At 43.4% G+C, this 20,129-nt stretch overlaps 1 protein-coding gene across 2 annotated transcripts in view; it reads left to right on the forward strand.

Moving 5' to 3' along the window:
- The window catches only part of RSPO2 (R-spondin 2), a 166,549-nt gene that overhangs the window by 80,990 nt on the left and 65,430 nt on the right, over positions 1–20,129 (forward strand). For both annotated transcript variants that reach the window (XM_004697433.2, XM_045287528.1), the window contains one exon: positions 17,700–17,843. In XM_004697433.2, the coding sequence (XP_004697490.1) occupies positions 17,700–17,843 (144 nt within the window). The remainder of the gene's footprint in view (positions 1–17,699; positions 17,844–20,129) is intronic.

A 20,129-nucleotide genomic window follows, 5' to 3' on the forward strand; every position in this document is an offset into this window, starting at 1 on the left:
GGGGGAAGCATTTAAGAACTAGAGGAAAGTTGTGTGTTTCATCGATGCTATACTTCACCCTGAGTGACTCATCTAGAAAGCTCACTGCCCTGAAGTGGTTTTATATCATTATGTAAGTGCTGCTGCTGTTGTCGCCGAGTCAATTCCGGCTCATAGTGACCCCAAGCGACAGAGCAGAACTGACCGTAGCAGTATAATCTTTACAATAGCAGATTGACTGGCCTTTACCATGAAGCCACCAGTTGGTTCCAAGCGTGCCCATTTGGTTATCAGCTAAGGGCTTAACCATTGTACCATCAGCAGCCAGTTAGTACCCTAGCCATAACTTGTTAACCCCAAACCAAAAAAACTCTGAAAACGGAATGCCTGTTTGAGTAGATTCTGATTCATACTGAGCCCATAGGGGTCCTGGGGCTGTAAATCTTTATAGGCGCAGACAGGCTCAGCTTTCTCTTGGGGGTCGGCATGTGGATTGGCGCTGCTTACCTTGCACTTAGCAGTCCAGGACTTCCCCTTCGCTTGGTAAGGATAACCTTAGAACTCTAAGGATCACCCGGCGCTCCACTGCCATCCTGTCAATTCCAACGCGATAGCGATTCTGTCAGACAGAAGAGAACTGCCTCACCGGGTCCAGAAGCAAACCTCGGCAGTTTTCTCCAGTCGAGCGACCTGGGGATTCAACTGCCAGCCTTTGGTTTAGCAGCTGAGTGCGAAGACTGTTGCGAGCAGGGCCATCCCCTTATCAGATGGAGATCCCTTCACAGCCGGCATATCTGGATTCCTGTGCTTTCTTCGGAGGAAAACCCACCTGTGCAAGATATCCGAATGCACCAGTGACTCGGGGATAGAACACGGCGTTTTTCTAATGTTGATTTTAACTGTCGAGATTGAATGCTAAAGGTTGGTCTCTGGTGGGCCACGGTGTAAGTGATGGAGGTCAGTCAGTCAGTCATGGACTTGACGTGTCATGAATGCTCAATACCTAATAGTAAAATGGATTGTCCCAGGTGGCCAATAAGCAGGGCTCAGTGATGCTAGCTGCTCCTTTATGTCAGGCATCGGGCCATTTACTGTTCATAGTGGACACATATTTTGCTCTTTTTATTCTGCTTCATCCTTTCAACAGCTTTGCCAAGTAGCTACATGATTATTAGAGGTAAGTAAACTGAGACCTAAAACAAACAAACAACATCCTCACTGCCATCAAGTCAATTCTGATTCATAACAAGCCTATCGATCAGGGTACAACCGCCCCTGTGCGATTTTGACACTGTAACTCTTTACAGGAGTAGAAAGCTCTCTCTTTCTCCCTCAGATTGACTGATGGTTTCAAACTGCTGACCTTCCGGGTTGCAGGCCAATGAGGAACCACTCTGTCAACAGGGATCCTTAAACAGAAACCTAGAAAAGTTAAATAGCTGTAGGAAGCCATCAAATAGTGCATAGTGGAGTTGATGTGGGATGTGGGTCTGACCGGTGACAACCCACATTTTTGGCCGGAATGATTTTCAGTTTTGTTCTAATGGGATTACTTTATACATTTGTAAAATAAGTCACCAGTAATTTGAAAGTATCCTTGCTTTAGTTAACATTCCTATTTAACTTATCTGTGCTGTACAATGATGTAAAGGCAATGGCACTCGTTTCTGGAGGCGGAGATGCTCCATGAGTCTCATGTGTGCAGAGGCGGTGACAGAGCAGCGTCCCCCAGCCATCCCACTGTTGATCGTGGGCAAGCCTTTTCAGTGCCTTTAGTGAAGACGCGTGGACAATTCATCTCTGATATTAAAAAACAAACAAACTTCCTTTGTAAAATTTATAGTCTCAGAAGCCCTATGTAGTGAGACTTCATTACTTTGGACATGTTATCAGAAGAGACCAGTCTCCGATAGAGGACATCATGCTTGGTAAAGTAGAGAGGCAGCAATAAAGAGGAAGACCCTCAACAAGATGGCTTGGCACAGCAGCGGGAGCAATGGGCTGATATAAGAATAATTGTGAGGATGGTGCATTCTGTGGTAGATAGGCCTGCTATGAGTCAGAGCCCACTTGGTGGCACCTAACAGTGACCGTGGATGGAATGAGCAATGGGTTAGAATATGCCTCATTGCTCTTTCTATAGACTGGGTTCTGATAAGGAGAAGTAGCAGTGTATTGCATTGGACCTGGGAAAGCAAATAAGAGCAATATATTTCAAGTTGATCTTGAAGGAGAAGATGCTTATTCCATTAAGAACTATTCCCTCTGGTGCATATACCGGTGTCTGTTGACAAGCTGGCAATGACTCTGAGAGGGATGAAGGGGTTGTCCTAATGAACATGTATACTCATAGATCTGAGAGACTTAATTGAAGGATTTCTTCTTCTTCTCCCTTTCCCTCTCTCCCTCCACACACCACGAGGGAAGTATTTTCCTAAAACACACCAGGCAATAGCACAGTAGATATGATGTCTGAGAATATTGATTCTATTGGAATATTCCTTTCACCGTACGGCTCCTTGAAAAAAGAAACGAAGATGTTGACAAAACTAGTCTAGCTACGTACTTACAGATGAAACTGTCTTTCACGATTTTTTCTTAAATGAAAGGTCGATCATGTTTTTCAAACCCCAGTAAGGATTTCAAGACACAAAACTTGCCCTTCTAAAAGGAGAAGTTCTTCTGTGGCAAATCACACACCTTTAAAATTGCGCTGGATGCCCCTATTTTAGTGCCGACCGCCAGTAGCTCTGCTACCTTAGGTGACTGCACAATCCGCTCCGGGACCGTATCTGGGGGCTCCCCACCAGCTGGAATCAATTTATTGGTTTGGGGTACTTCTAATAGCTCTCAGAAGTCTATATAAAAACATCATAGTAAAATAATAATTGTTACTATTGGTAGTTTCTAAAAATTGGTAGGCATGTGACTCCCTATATACATATTTTAATTTTATTGAGAATATACACAGTAAAAAATACACCAAGCCCATTTCTACACGTGCGGTTTGTTGACTGATTATATTTTTCCAGCTGCGCGTCTGTGCTCCTCCTCTTCTGAGATGTTCCTCTCACGAGTATCAACTCACTGCCTCCCGAAGGGCCCATTGAACCTCTCAAATTGCTGTGGTCAATCTGGTCCCCTTTATTTAGTTCTTAGAAGAGCATAATGCTCCAAGCAGGCATTTTATTTCTTAATGAAGTAAAGCTATTGTTTGCTATTCAGGAGACTTAGGGGATTTTTTTTTTTTTTTTTAGGATTTAAAAATTATCTCAAGGCTTAGTTCATCAGACCCCAGGACTCCAGAAAATCTGGAGTCTATACGAATAATTTGAAATTGTCTTCTGCATTTTCTACCTTTTGATCAGGCCTATTCTATGGAATTTTGAATCAAAATGCTCAGTAATAGTATCCAGGCACCACACAGTTCTTCTGATCTCACAGCACAGGAGTGGTTGTTTGTGGAGGCAATTGGCCACACATTCCCTATCAACCTCCTGTTCCCAACTCTTCCTCCTTGTTGTCCCAAGTAAAGAGACCCTGGCTATGCCTTGGATGAGTGCTTGTAAGGCTCCGGGACCAAGCACGGCACAGGGAACTAGAAGGTAGAACAGAAGTACTAAACAGGATTATCTACCTGTTCACTGAGATGTCCCACGAAACCATAATCCTCACTTTCCAAACCAAGATGTCAAACCCACGATCTTACTGGCTGTACAAAATCAGCTTCAGAAGCCACTCGTTGGTATTATAAATGTATACGTTACACAACTTTTGCCATAATATAACTTAACTTTTAAAAAGTTTACAACTTATTGATGACAAGTAATTAGCTGTGCAGTCCTACCTATCATCAGTATATTTTTTCTATCACATATGTAAATATACTTGTATTTTAAATATAGTTTTTTCCAGTAATCTAATTTTCCATACCATCTCACTACTAGCTAATTTACATTTAAAGCTTATGGAGACTGACACAAATTGAGGCCTAATCTTCATATGTAAGAAACACCTCCTCTTGTCAAGTCAGTTTTGACTTAACCCTGTCAGACAGAGGAGGACGGACCTATAGGATTTGTAATTCTCTCCGTCTCTGTGGCAGCAGCTGCCCTGTCTTACTTACACAAGCTGGTGGGTTCCAACTCCTCCCCTTCTGGAGGATGTGGTCAATTGGTGCCTGATTTGGATATGGGGCTCTTTATAATCCAAGGTGGCAGTGGTAGAAAAGCATACTAATACATTAAATCATATAAAGTAGACTCTGTTACAGGGTCTGTTCTCAACGGAAGGACATTTAATAGATTTAGTAATCATTCATCGGCTACATCTATTATCGTCTGGCACATCAGGAACCCATGCTAGGTACTGTGAAGAAGACAGAATAGAGCAAGGCATGCTCTTTTTCCCTCATGCTTTAGATCCAGGGTTCTACCGAGCTCCCTTAAAGAGTACAGCTGAGGAAACCCTATGGGGCAGTTCTACCCTGTCCTGTAGGCTCACAGTGAATCAGAATGGACTCAGCAGCATGCAGCAGTAAGAGTGGGATATGCTCATGGAGATGAGGTTAGAGAGGAAGCTGAGTTTGTCTAACGAGAAAGCTAATTTGACTCTGGAAGTGAAGGTGAGTCAGGGGAGGCTTTTTAAGGAGGGGAAATGTTTTCAAAAGATCACAAAAGAGGTTGTTTAGATGTCGCAGCCTGACTCTAGTTTCATCATTGAGACCTGTGGTACCAATATGGCTAAAGAACGCAAGATTCAGCCATCGGTCAGTTCTGGGGGTGGTGGTAACGTCAGTCATGGTCACAGTCTGGCCCGTTGGTATTTAGTGCTGTCCTCAGTAATGGTGCAGGAACTGCCTGCCTCTCGTGCTCGACATGCTTTTCATAGTATTACATAATCTTCTGTGGAAAACATCAAGGGCATTCTTTCACCTTATTTGAGCTAGACGACAAATTATATCAAGTAGATATCCTAAGAGCCAGCATAGTTTTTCCTTGATGGAAAAGATGGATATGAAATGATCACTGCGCTCGAAATTTTATTTTTAAACTATTAATAGCTAATCGCGTGTAGAAAGGCTGTCCTGCTAGTTAATAGAGGCCCTTTGGTTTCAAGCTTACATTTAAGATTCTCGAGGATTTGGTAGGTCTCTGGAGTGTGCCTTTTACTTCAGCAAAGTCTCGTTTGTCAGCATTCTGTTATAAAGGCTGATACAACCTTGCGCTCTGATTTCTTTTGTGCAAGTCATGCATGTATTTCAGTTTCAAAATGTTTTCATGTATGACCCTGAGTTGAGAGCTCCATATAGAGATCAGGTAATAGAAGTTTGAAGAAGTTTATCGGCCAGCCCCAGGATCTGAAGCTAAATGGCATAGCGGAGGCTATATCTTCTTTTAGGTAGCAAAGTGGGTTGACTGGTATGATAAAGTCCCCTTCCCAAACAGAGCCAGATGAATACCTCAGACCGTGCTGCCGCTGCTGTTCTTAGCCGGGGTCCGCTTGGCCTCTGACGGAGGGTAGCCCTTGTGGAGCACAGTCAGAATGCTGTGATCCTGGGGGCTTTCAGAAGCTGACTTTTCAGCAGTAGATCTTACAGGCCACGCTTCCTGGTCAGTCTGGAAGCGCTGCTAAACCTGCTCACCGTCACGGCAACATGAAGACCTCCGCTGACGGCTGGATGGAACCCGGGGTCTACAGTTGAATCTGTGTCTAATGTAGGGAAGGCGAGAGCTTTGCCAGTAAACTGCCAACACCACCGTCTTATCAGATCATAAGAAAGCCTGAAACTATGCCTGTTTTACCCAAAATGGGTCATTGCAAAGTTACTCTCTCTCCGGCCTTTCTTCCCACCTAACTCATAATTCATGAGTCAATGGGCATAGCAATCAAGAAATTAAAAGCTTATTAAAATATAAGGGACTGTTGATCCGTTGACAAGTATTCAAAAGGTTTTTCCCCGTGAATTACCAGTATATTATAAAAATGTGTGGGGAAAGGGTTTCTAGGTGGGGAGATTAAATGCCAGCATTACTGTTCTTGCTTGATTATGTGTCTTATACACATCGCCAGATGGCGTATGTAAGGCATCACAACGCCTCCTGGAACGTAAACGTTACCATTAGATACTTAAAAAAAGTCTCCTTTTTTCCCTTTCCCCTCAAGGTCCACCAGGGATTTTAGTCATTTTCTAGCCCAAGAGCCACCAAAGTGTAGCCCTCGGCCCAAAAGCCAGCCTCCCGCCACCTTTCGCTTGGGCCATGGAGCTAAGAAAAACATCTAGATTTTTTTTAAGTGGTTTGTAGAAAATCTAAAGGAGACAGTATTTCATGATGCATAAAAAGGATATTAAATTTAAATTTGAATTATCCATACGCTTTTATGAGAAAACAGCTATTGGCCGTCATTTGACTATTATCTGTCACTGTCACACAGACCAGTGTTGAATAGTTCAGACAGGGGCCATGCACTCACAAAGTCTGAAATACCTGGCGCTCTCCTGGGAAAGTCTGCTGACCCTCGTTCCAGCTGATGTAGCAGCTGTGAACAGACTCAGAAATGCTTGCCATTTCCTTTGGATGAGGCTCAGAGGGGATGGCAAAGCAGTTGTTAGCTTGCATGCGCGTTCCCACTTGGTGGGGTGGCCAGACCTGCATTTTCCAGCCTCTTGAGAAGTCCAACTGGGATTCAGTGCTGAAGTCCACGAAGCCACATTGGTTCCACATTCATATGAAAAAGGGGACACGTTACCCAAAAAGGAAAAGCACAAAGAGTAACCAAGACGAGGGGGATACGCTGCTGGCAGGAATTTAAAATCTGATAGGAGATATTAAATTGGTTTATAATTTTTAATAATTTTGTTTTTACTCTTTTCATTGCTTATAAAAGAGCTCTTTCTGCTTTATTTTGAAACAGTCACCCTTATCTCACCCCTCTGGGATGGAACACACCTCACATCCCCTGCGGATGTGTCCAAATTGTAGTTCCACTTGGGTGGCAGCATGGTTTTAAGTGCTCATCGTGTGCATATAGGAGAGATGAAACCAACAGTTTAAAGTTTATTTCTAAACAGATGATAACATTTTTTAATAGAAACCTCGATGTTTGGTGTAGGTGTGTGGGCAGGACACAATATAAACCTTCCACTATTACAGCACAATGCCCCGCCACGCCTTTCCCACCTTTGACTTCCGGATGTTTTCAAATGAACGACTGCAACACTTTAAGTTAAAATGAGTAAAGAAAGAAAGTAGTGTCCACAAGGGACAAGTAGAATAAGGGCTTTGGGAGTTGAGAGGTATACGGTGGTGGTTGGAGGTGAAAGGGAGATGATGTCAAGGAGCCTAGGAAGAAAAAGAATATTTGGAAATGGATTGTGGCAGCAATTATACAATTCTGCTTGACATTGAACTATGGAACGATATGATATATGTGTTAACTCCCAATTAATAATACATTTAAGAAAATAGAAAGCCAATTGCCTGCATATATTTCCTTAGGGGTTGTGATGAAGGATATAAGGTAGAACTTATAACAATGTGAAACATAATATGTGAATATATGATTGGAGTCCAGTCTTCCTAACTATTCCTAACTTCCTGAAATTTGAATATTAACATTGTGGCTGAGATCAGGATGTTACCATCTTTGCATTCAAAGTCCTAGTAGCTGTTGTTACAGGCTGTTTTGTGTGCCTTTTAAATTGAATTCCTTCATTGCTCTCAGAAAGGGATGTTGCAGTCAAACTGGTGAAGGATAAATTTATTTGGACATAGCAGTGATGGGATTTTTGTCATACCTTTGCTCTCTCTTTTTGTTCTCATCTCTGACTTGTTGAACTGAGCAACCCTGTAATAAAGATAAATTGAATATTTTCCCTTGTAGTCTGCCGGTGAAGAGGGGAGTAGAGCTCAGAAAAGATGTGCTACTCCTCAGGGTTAAAATGACCCTCAGCTCTCAATTTTCCTAACTCCTGACTCTTAGTGGTACAGGCATTTAATTTAATTTTCCATGCAAATGCTCAACAAATGATTGTCCTCCATTTCTTTAGCTGTGTGACCTCCGGGAGAAAGGCAAGGCTTTCTACTCCCGTGAAGAGGCACAGTCTGAGAAACTCAAACTCACAGGGGGCAGTTCTACCTTGTCCTATAGGGTCACAGTGAGTCGGCAGGGGACTCGATGGTGGTGATTGTGACCCAAGGTAGAGCCACAGAACATGGTATCAGAAAATATTTCTCTCCATACAGCCTGCTGTTCCCATCTTCCATCACAGATGCTATTTCTTGCTCCTGTCTTAGGTGCAGTTAGTAGACTTAGGTACTCATAATAGTTCATATTTTTTGGTCACTTCCTACACAGGAGATGCGTTCCGTAAGTCACAAACTCCTCCAGACAGTCTTACGAAATAGGTACGGATGCTGCCTTCCATTTAGGATTGAGGGCCCTGCTGGAAAGAGAACCTAACTGGTTTCTCCACAATCCCATAATTAGTAAGGGAGCCAAGATGCCAGTCTAGACCCACTACCCACGTGCTAGTTGAGCGGCAACTGTTCTCCGTATGGCTCTTATTCCACTCTAAGATTCTTGTCCTGTTCCACATTTTCTGTGCTGATATTTCATGATATACTAGCTCTCCTATCGAGTGAAGGCAATCTTCTTTTTAATAGTTTTATTGGCATATAGTTCAAAGATTATACAATTCAGTAGTTCAGTCATATTATGAAGAGTTATACAGTCATCAGCACAGTCAATTTTAGAACATGTTCTTCTTGCTCTTGCTCATTGTTATTCGCTCCCCATTCCCCCAGCCTCCCCTCCCATGCCCTTAGGTGATTATTAATCCAGGGTTGTTTCTTTAGATTTACCTATCCTGGATTCCGTATATAGAAAGTCATACAAAACCAAACCAGACCACCACCACCATACAACAAAACCCTAACAACAATGACAACAGAAAACCGGAAAACCTCAATAGGAAAGAAAGCAGAATATATTAAAATGGAAACAGCTCTAAAATGGGCTAAGAGTGAGATCAAACGATAAGGTGTTTGATCTACCCTCTGCTATCATGGACTTTCCTATGCTCTCTGATAACAAGGCTATTCACAGCCCTGGACTCTGAAGGCAGACTTGATTTTGAATTTGTTCACCCAATCTTCTGTGAACTTGGTAACTGGCTTTTTATTTCATCATCACTCTAAACAGTTCGATTGAAAGTATGGAACATGAAGTCCTGAAACTTCCGAATCTGACCTTTTTCATTGTTGGAATATAATGAAGCATCGAATGATCTGAGTGTAACTAGATCATATTACGAGAAAATGTAACTTTAGCTTTTAGGACAGTTCTCGCCAGTGTACTCTAATGAGGTGACTGTAGCGGTACACATTAGGAATGCATGATTTGGATAAAGTAAAACTTTATTTAGAGACATTTATAAGTCATTGAAAACATTTTTAAAAAGAATGCTAAACAGCAATATTTGAAATTGTTAGCGAAACCTAAGAGCATTTAAACAATTTTGAGAAACCTCATATTAAGTTGCACGGTCCAGGCCTCTCCATGTGAAAAATTGCTGAATGTCCAATTTCCAATGTCCTTTGGAACGATCTGTTCCTTTAGTCTGTTCAACTTTTAACACACAATAAGCAAAGAAACCGCTAGGGATATCCGGGAGTCAGTTTGATGCGTTTTGATCCTGGCCGCTGCCATCTGAAGACCTGACTGCCCACTTGAGGGTGTCGGGAGCTCCCTGGGTAGTGCAGATGCTTATTGTGGGCAGTCACTGATGGGGAAACTGGGGATGAGAGCCCCCCAGGAGGAAGTCCCGGCCCTCTGCTTATGGGGGGAAGGGGAGGTCAGTCACTGAACCCTTTGGGAGCACAGTTCTGCGCTGACCCACGTGGGCCTCTCCTGATCTGCATCCACTGAGTGCCCGCTGGTGAGTAGGTGTGGGTGACCCCCACATGGTAAATTTGCTGTTGGATTGACAGTAAAGCGCCATGGAAGGACAATAAGCAGTTAGGTCCTCATGCAGTGCCAGGCCAGCATGTGAGCCATCTCCCTTAATGCTGAGCATTGAGGAGTAATATCAGTGAATTCCTCTGTGTGGGTCTGAGGCGTTCTCTGCCTCGTGTGTAGAAGTTCGCCGCAATTGAACTTAACAGAGCTGGGTTTTCAATGCTTCCAAGCTTTTAATTCTTTAAAGACGATCGGCTGGGCAGAGCTCTTCAGCCCAGAGACGGTTCTTGTCATCTGGCTTTGCCTGGGGAGGCAAAGAAAACCAGCTCACTTAATGTGACAGATTCCCTGGAAGGCTGGTAGGCTCGAAGGGCAAGGGCCTCAGTGGTGTGATCTTTGACATCTCTTAGCTTTGCACCCACTCTTCCACCTCGTTTGCCTCTAGTCTTGCTTCACCCCAGCTCCTTTCCTGTCACTGTAACCCCCTAGGCCGATGAGCCGCTCAGTGGCTTGCTTTATCTCTTCTTTCTCCTCCTCTGTTTAGCAGTTTACCTTCCTTAAAAGTCTCGTTATCGCCCACATCTCTCCGTATGCACTTGGCTTTAGTCAGATGATTACTTAACGGTCTGTCTGGGGGCAGAAAGGTGAGCGCCAGAAGCCCTCGGGAGCATTTCTGTTGTGCTCTATAAGGTCCCTGCGAGCCAGAATCGGCTCGATGGTTGGCCTGCCTGTGTACCTTTCCCGACTGTAGACTGAGACGTGGGCATGCAGGATGCTTGCTTTTTCACCAGCGCAGCTGGGTGTTTGTCCCAGTGCCATGTGCAATGATGCCGAGTGCAGGGAGGTCACAGGCCGGTGGATCCAAGGTCGGTGGAAATGTGGCAGAGCTTGGGCAACTCTTGGGGTCAGTGACCCAGTCCCAGCAGGTTGGAAGGTGGAGGCAGGGAGAGAGGAGGTTCCCAGGGTCTTCGTCATGGGAAGGGCACACTCCCAAGAGAGCACCATAGGGCTATGCCAGAATTGACAGGTGGGATTCCAGCCTTGCACTTTCATGTCTCCAAGCTGATGACGTAAAATAGTCTTACTACCACAGTTGGTAATTCGAGTTCACCCAGAGACACGTCGGAAGAAAGCTCTGGCAGTTGACTTCTGGAAAACCAGCCATTGATGAAGACACAAGGGTGCCCATTCCTGTCCTAAAGCACTGGGGTCCCTGTGATAGGAGCTTTCTGGGTGGCATCTGGTATCTTTTGTGTCCGAAAGGAAACGCAATGAGACGTAGCACGACTCACCACAACGTGTGAATCTAGGTCACGCACCTGCATTGGAGCCACTCGTCATTGGCCCTGCCTCACTCCATGGGTAACTTGGCTCCTTCGCTTGTTTATGAATGCCGCTCCCCCGTCAGAGCTCAGCTTTGCCCTGGTCTGCTCAGGCGAGCTTCCAAGTGTCATTGCATACACTCTCTGCCACCCCTTAGCACCTCTATTTTGTATGGCTGCTATTTTCAAGTGTTTGGACTCATGGTTACTCTAAGATTTGAAATGTTGATCGTCGGAATATTTACAAAACCCGTGTCAGTAAGCCATCTTAGGTGAAAGGTGTAGGTGCGAAAGGAATAGGGTTTTCAATGGCATTTGTGTGAGGATTCAGTTGGACAGGCGTTAAAACCCCACTGGGGTCCCGCGCTGTGTTCGAAATGGAATGTGAAGGGTGAACAGACGAAGGGAACTTCATGGCAGAACTGAATTGGGGCCCCCTGTTCTGTGGCACCAGAGCGCTCTGCACATACCTGCCTCTGATACCTCGGAGGTGGGAACGCAGTGCTGTCTGAGCACCACGCGGTCCCCATTCTTGGCTTCCCTTCCTCCAGGCCGGGGACTGGGTCTTATAAGCTCATGTTCTCAGTGTCTGGCACAGCACTGGCAAGTCCTAGGTGCCTGGGGAATGTCTGGAATGGACCGTTGGGCTGAATTACAGTGTGTTTTTGAAAAATGTCATAATAGCGCCTGTTTTGGGTGCTGTGGGAAAACCGGAGAAGGGTACCAAGTGTGGTTTTTTTTGTTGTTTGTTTGTTTCTTGGCCTGGGGTAAGCGCCACTTGCCAAATGACAGCCTCCTCAGATTGCATTCTGGACACAGTTCCCCTTGGACAGTAATTCTACTTAAACCAATATTGGCAGTCCCCAGCTGGTGGATTACATTTTTGAGGAGGCTCTATAATTTGGAGGCATGCTCGTTGGCCAAACCAGGGTCTTACATTTCTGTATCAGGACCGAGAGCCCAGATATTCAATGGAAAAAGACCCATGTGTAATAAATAGTGATATACCTGTTTTCTCACACAGCACCAAACGTTCTGAGGTTTAACAATCGGCCACAGTGCCCTTATCGGTATTTTTAAATGCATTCATTTACAGAGCTTACGTAGAGAATTTCCCGAAGAAGCTGTTAGCACAATAGCTATTTCTGGGGAACAGCCCAGCTGTGCCCTTCAGGTGAGGAGGATTTCTATATTTGCCTCCAAACCTTCTGTACGGGTTTTGTATTTATAATAAATGTACTGCATGTTCAGGTCAGAAATGAGTTCATAGAGAAAGTGTGACGCTTAGCTCTGTAAGCCTCGTGAGCTTAAGCATTTATTGAGAGTAGCTCTGGTCTGGGGGAGAAGGTCTAGTGCTAGGAAGCCCTACCGGTCATGATGTTTCCAGCCCAGAAGGGTTCACCCCCCAACAGGTGGCTGAGCAGGGTTGTGGGGGGTGAGAAAAGCTTTGTAGGTGCGGAAGGACCTAAGGAGACGCCCCGGTTAGGTGGTTCGTGCAGTTGTTTGCTTAAAAAATGACAAAACTATAATAATTGATGAACTATGAAGGGTTCATGAGGGAGGGGGGAGTGGGGAGGGAGGGGGAAAATGAGCAACTGATATTAGGGGCTAGAGTAGGAGGCAAATGTCTTGAGAATGATGAGGGCAACAAATGTGCATATGTGCTTGACACAATGGATGTATGTATGGATTGTGATGAGAATTGTACGAGCCCCCAATAAAATAATTTTTAAAAAAAGCCTTGGGGCCCAGGAGAGTTTGCTCCATTCCAGTTGGTAGTGAGTATCAGGACTGCTGCCTGCCTTAGTTTCATATTGTGCCGAGTGTCACTGAGACCAGGTGACCACCAGAACCTCAACTACTGACTTGGCATCAAGCATAGCCTCCCTGCCACCCCCACGCTGGAGAGTCTGTGTGTCAGTAGAAAGTAAACAACAGAGGGCTTGTGAATGTCGAGTCTGACCACATGTCTCAGAGTTGACCTGTGCTCCACGTGGTTTCCTCTTATTTACTTAAATTAGGTTTGCTGTGGCTGAGAAGATAAGGGGGATCCCCCCCAACATAATTTTTTCCAAGTTATGTATTTCAATTGTTTTACAAAACCTTCTTCACCTTCAAAGGACTCTCCATTACACTGAATGCATTTGTCAAATCAACCTTCTTCACCTTCAAAGGACTCTCCATTACACTGAATGCATTTGTCAAATCTGTGATTCCGTTCTTGGAACTATTTTTCAAGCTCATCTGTTTGGGTGGCTGACGGCACCTCCCTTCTTTTTTCTTCACCTCTTCTATGTCATCAAATCACTGTCCTTTCATGCCCCTCTGCATATGTGGAAACCACAAATCCCACAGAGTGAAACCAGGTGAGTAAGGTGCATGGGGCAAGAGAGGCTTGCTGGGTTTTGGCAAAAACTGGTCCATGAGGTGGCTGTGTGAGCAGGTGAGTTGTCGTGGTGGCAAAACTCCTTCCCTGTCTGCTACAAATCAGGGCTTTTTTGTCGCACACTTTTATGCAATCTTTTCAGAACCTCTGAGAAGAAAGCTTGATTAACAGTCTGACCTAGTGAAACAAACTCCAAATTCACTAGCCACCGAACATCAAAAATAAAAGGGGAGGGAGCATCGGGTTTGGGGGGTACCCCCCATATACACAGCAGGGCATCTACCAATTTGAATATTTCTTCATGTACAAGTCTTTGAGTTGGGCACCCATTCTCACCATCTGTTCCAAGTTGCCCCACCCTCATTCACATAAACCCACAGCCGTTTAAATGGCTGTTTCTTTTCAAAGTGAATTGCCAGGCCTTTCTCCTGAGGTGCCTCCAGGGCACACAAACCTCAGACCGGGTGGTCAGCCTGGGAACCGTTTTCCGACGGCACAAGAGAAGCAGATGGGTCATGTGCAAACAAAGGACGCTAGGCAGAGAGAAGGTCCAGGGAATGGGTCCTTTGGACTCTGTAGCGGGAGGCTCAGCATGATCAATTAAGGAGTCAAATTCCATGCATCCCAATCTGATAAAGTCTAGAAAGGGATAATATGCTCTTTAGTGATTCTTGCCTGTTACAGTTAAAATGGTTTACTTTAAAATGTTAACGCCTCCCCAACACCCCCCTCCCCCCTTTTGGTAAACTAGGTCACAGCTGTAAATTGAAATTACTTTTTTGGTAGGTATACTTTTAGTGCATAAATATATTAACAATTCATGTGATTCAGAAGTATGTATTTTTAATATAGCTAGCTCCTTCCCGAATTAACTTCTCTGAGCTACTGCCCCCCCCACATACACTCTCCTATGATTTTATTGCTACATGTCAAATGTATCCATGCCAAGTATATTCTGCAACCTGTCTTTTTTACTTAACAATAGGTTTTAGAGTTTTATCGTAGACATTGCCTAGAATCCACTGTTTGTTTAAATGGGTGGAAGTATGCCACAGTTTGAATGTACAGTATCATATTTTTTGTTCTACTTAACTTTTTAGAACAAATAATTAAGTTTCTAGTGTGATTCTGCCTGGAGAAAGGCCTAGGGGCCCTCATAGGGCCCGGTAGAGTCAGATGAGGAAAGGGAGCTATGGGTAACAATAAAGAACCTTATGAAATTAACTCCAAATGTTTATTGTTGGAACTTTTTGTCCAAAAAAAGCTTATTGGTACAGGCCATGTTTTAAAGAGAACTTGGATCTTATAGATAACAGCTGATTTATGAAGTGAATAGTACTTCTTTCTTTTTCTTTTAAGTAAGAAATGCTTTCTTCTCTTTACCCATTAGTTTGGTTTTATTCTTGGGAATGTTTATCATTATTTCTTGGAAAATAATTCTACTAACTGGAAGAGTTGCTTGCTTTTGGGAAAAAAATATAGCAAGAAAACCAACAATTTGTGGACATAATGGTCATGTATTTTGACCATGATTAAGAGACCACTGACCAGCTATAGGCCAGTCATTTATTAAAATATAGGTTGCAGCCTTTGTGACTACAAATGAACCTTTTATGGGGTGATAAAGTGTTTTTTGTGCCTGCCATTCCCCTCCCCCCAGAAGAGCAACAGTGCAGTATGCCTGCGGACTTTCACCCATACATAGTTGATGTTCCAACTGTAAATTTGGTAACCTTTTAAGAGCTGAATTAACTGCTTCATGGTGGTCATTTACCATACAAAAACCTGCTGAGACTTAAAATCGAAAGGTGAAAAGTTTCCATTTTCTTTTTTTATAGGTTTTTAGAAAGTTATTATTTATAATGTAACCTACTTTGCTGCAAACTTGTTTTCAGTCATTAAATTCTATTTTCTGGGTTTATTTTCTCAATGAGAAATGTAATATTTAATGATTTCAAATGTTGACAATATTTTAAACTTTATTATCTCTTGGCTTGCAAGAGCTTTAGGGGCTTCATACAGTTCCTGGAAACTCAGAATTGAAAGATACTAGCATATTTCAAAGGTTTTCTGAATCACTCAAGTGCTAGACATAGTGCTGGCCTTTAGAGTCTTGTTAATGGGGACATGCCAGGCTGTAAAGTTATCTTTCAGGTTTATAGATCTTTATGGCCATTCGTTAAATATGTCACAAGTCATAATATCATATGCTCTGTTGAAAACCAAACCTTTCAGTTCATCAGTCCACCAACTTTCTCTTCTGTGTTCTGCATGAGAGACCAGCTCCCCAACCAAACTCCCTGTCACCAATTCACTTCTGACTCACAGAACAAGGTGAAGGCGCCCTGTGGGTTCTGAGACTGGTACTCTTGAAAGGAGTAAAAAGCCATGTGTTTCTCAGGTGTATTTATTTGCACCTGTACATGCCAGTGATTTCTGACTCAGAAACTACGGATCTAACAAGGAAGCTACTGTAGAGTACTTGCCTATACAGTAATGCATCTTATCACATTTCGTTGTACTGTGTTTGATTGAAGGGAAAAAGATATGCTTCTAACTCACTGTAGGCTCCTGTGTGTAGATGATCTATCGTGCTGCTGGTCTCAACTCATAGGGATCCCATGAGACAGAGTAGGATTGCCCAGGGGGGGTTGATGCTGCATTTTTCAGAGGAACAGCATGCCAGGTCGTCCTCCCGTGGATCCAGTGGGTGGTTCAGACTGCCAAGCTCTGGGTTAGCATTAAACCACCCAAACTAGTTAACTTACAACTTAATCATTTGAAAAGGTGGCCTAGTGGGTTAATCATTAGACTTCTATCCACAAGATTGGCAGCTCAAACCCACCAGCTGCTTAGCAGGAAAGAGACGAGGCTGCCTACTTTTTCAAAGATCGATAGTCTCAACTACCCTAAGGATCAGTTCTGCTCATGTCAGTGGGTCCTCTTGTAATCAGTGCTTAAGCCAAAGAACAGTCCTTGGCATTGAGTCTACTTAGATTCCCAGCTGCCCTACAAGACAGTGAACGGCCCCTTTGTTTTTCCAGAATACAAATCTATAAGGGAACAGGAAAACTCATCTTTTTCCCTTAGAGTATGTGGTGGATTCGAACTTGTGGCTTTGAAGTTACCAGCCCACCTCCTAACTTACTATGCCAACAGTGGAATCCTGTTTTATAACTGAGACATAGTATCAGAGGGACCAATGACCAACTGCAGATGGTCACAAAATGATAACAATATAGCGACAACTCAAACAAACTTCTAAGTATTTATGTTTCAAAAACTATCCCTTGCAGAATTCAGTAAGTGTGTTATAGAAAAAAAGGGAACAGATTCGGGGGACAGACAGCTTTGGATCTTCAGGACCAATTGGGTCCCTGCTAACTATGTAACCTAATCCATTTTGGTCTCAGTTTCCTCATCTGCAAATGGGGAATACTACTCTCCATGTCAGATGATAACTGATGGTTAAGTGAAATTGCACATAAAGCCTTGGCATTCAGTAAAATCACCCAGGCTGCCTCTCCAAGTCAAGTGCTCCTGAAAGTAGATGCCAGCATTGACCCAGAGCCTAGATGAAAGACCACACATTTAAAATTTTTTTCAAAATCAAAATTCTTAGTTTTTATCTTGATTCAGAGTACTGACTCCAGTGTTCTCATTGTGTTTTTCGTTGTAGGTCTTTTGAAGGGCCTATCAGGTTTCAATTCCAACAGCAATGAAGTTAGTCATGAAGGCATTTCCTTTCTTACTTTTGATCCTTTATTTTAATCACTTGGACGGTTGCAAGGCTTTGTGGAGGGTCTTATTGGGCCTAGGACCATGCGACGGCCGTCTGTCTCTTATACTGTTGATGTGGTGGACTGTTGGACGAAGCAAGAAGGATTTAGAAAGAGATGCTGTTAGGGAACAAAATAGCATCAAGTGCATTTCTCTAACCACTAAAATTCCAATGGCGTGATTTGGTGAAATGTTTATCTGCAACGCAACTGAATTTCTTTGACAGAAAATTTCCTTTATTTTCTATTTAATATTTATTTTTTATTTTTTAGGATGCCGAATAGAAAACTGTGATTCTTGTTTTAGCAAAGACTTTTGTACCAAGTGCAAAGTAGGCTTCTATTTGCACCGAGGCCGCTGCTTTGACGCGTGTCCAGATGGTTTTGCACCATTAGATGAAACCATGGAATGTGTAGGTGAGTGGCTTTTAATAGAACTCTCAAACTGCAGCTTCAATCGTAACACTTATTTCTTGAAAAATGTATGCAGGATATGTTCAGGCTAGGAATCATTTTTTTCCTATTGTAGTTTAATTAGAACTGAAAGTTAATTTTTTTTAAATGCAGGCTCTCTGAATTTGTTAGACATCCTGACGATGAGTCATGCTGCTGTGAAGTTGAGCAGTTGTGCATTTGCCGGGTTAAGCTATGTGCTGATTACACCACCTTTTAGCTTAATAAATTGGTAGTCACTGTTGGCATAAATAAGTTTATTCAGAAGAAAAGTGAAGTTTTCCATAAGTACCTTAACTCTTTGATTGCTTTTGTTAGGCAGATTAGTTATGAAGCTGATTCTTATCCATAGGTTTAGCAAAAAAAAAAATTTGAAGGAAATTTTTGAGCTGAATATATTTTGTTGGTGATTGACTGCATATTACATTGAAACAGCTTTACTTCTTTCACTTACTTCAGGGAACCTAGAATGCTTACTTTACATATGCATATACTTTACACATATAATATATATCATTCATGATTAATAATTGGGAATACACACTTAAAATTTTTAATATCTTCAATAGGATTTGGTAATTTTATACCACCAATGAAAAGACATAAACTACTCAGTAACTCAGCAGTTCTCAACATGTGGGTCGTGACCCCTTTAGGGGGTCGAATGACCCTTTCACAGGGGTCGCCCGATTCATAACAGCAGCAAAATTACAGTGATGAAGTCGCAATGAAAATAATTTTATGGTTGGGGGGTGGTGGTCCCCACCACATGAGCAACTGCATGAAAGGGTGGCGGCGGAGGAAGGTGGAGAACCGCTGCAGTAACTGCCTGTTGCTGAGTGTCTGGATCGGGTCCCTGATGTAATGGCCTCTTCAAGACCCCTTCCCTTCTTTGTCACTTGTTACACAGTTGATGTGATGCACAGCAGAGCTGTGAATTAGCAGTGAGACACTCATCTTCTTAAAATGGATTCTGAAAAGATAATGAAGAACTATTTTCAGCAGAAGTACTGCTGAAATCATCTGCCATTATATGTTGGACAGTTTGCAGAGAAGAACACATTTACATGAGGGGTTTTTGAAGAGAGGTATATTTATTATTTTCCTATTTATATCAGAGTATACACATCCGGGCAGGCAGCATCCGTCACTGGAAAAGCATATTGAGAAGTTTGAATTTGCTTTTGAAACGCAAGACCATACCCACTGCAAGTGCTCATGGGAGACTTGGAAGAAAAATTCACAAGGACCTCGAAGAGCCCTGGTGGCATAGTGGCTTATGAATTTAGTGGCTAACGGCTAGGTCAGTGGTTTCTCCCACGGGAGAAGGAGGAAGCGTCTGTTCCCATGAAGACTTAAAGACTCAGAAACTCCAAAAGGCTGTTCTACGTTTTTCTGTGCGGCTGCTATGAGTCAACATTGACTAAGTATCACAATAGACTAAGTGAGGAAACATCTGAAAAAGCCACAATGCCAGGTGACAGTTGGAATACTGCAATGTTAATTGTGTGGGGACTGTTAGCTGACCTTCCTCCACTTGTGTGAAGAGACTTTTCAGTGGTCAATTTGGTGAGAAGGTTTAACCTCGTACTTTATAGTTTCCTACTACTCCTTTTCCACATAATGTTTTTGGCAAATAAGGTGCAAAAATCTGCTGAGAACCAAGATGTCAGTGTGGGGACTCAGGTGTGCTCGCCTGGAACCGAGGTCTTTTCAACTATATGCCGGCACTGGATAGGAAAGCCAAAGAAGCATGGGTGGATTGGGATCATGGGTGGATGAAGAATACCAAGTACATCAAGAACTGCCGGAAGAGAAATCTGACTTGGAAGTCATCCAAGCAGCTCGAGTGCCCCTTAGAAGTGAAGATGGGGAGACTCTGCCGTCGTGTACTTGGGCCGTGTGCTCATGAGGGGTGAGTCCCGGAGAAGAGCATCCTACTTAGTAGAGGGTCAGCAAAAACCATCCAACCATCCTCAGTGAGACCCACCAACCATCAGACATGGTGGCTACAAGCATGCACTCCAACAGAGCCATCCCCCGGAGGGCGGGGCGGGCTGCACAGCGCTTCCTTCTGGTGGACACCGGGTCCCTGTGGGTCCGTCCTGGCTCTGTGGCACTCGGCAACTTACTACGAATTCCCTGGAGATGAGGGGAGGTTCAGCCTCTGTTCAAACACATGGATTTACCAGAAGGGATGCTGAAAGCTTTTGAAACGTGTGTGTGTGTGTGTGTGTGTGTGTGTGTGTG

The sequence above is a fragment of the Echinops telfairi genome, unplaced genomic scaffold, assembly GCF_000313985.2.
Source record: "Echinops telfairi isolate 266 unplaced genomic scaffold, ASM31398v2 ScPeMD7_1;HRSCAF=3_0, whole genome shotgun sequence".
In the NCBI taxonomy this organism is placed as follows: domain Eukaryota; kingdom Metazoa; phylum Chordata; class Mammalia; order Afrosoricida; family Tenrecidae; genus Echinops; species Echinops telfairi.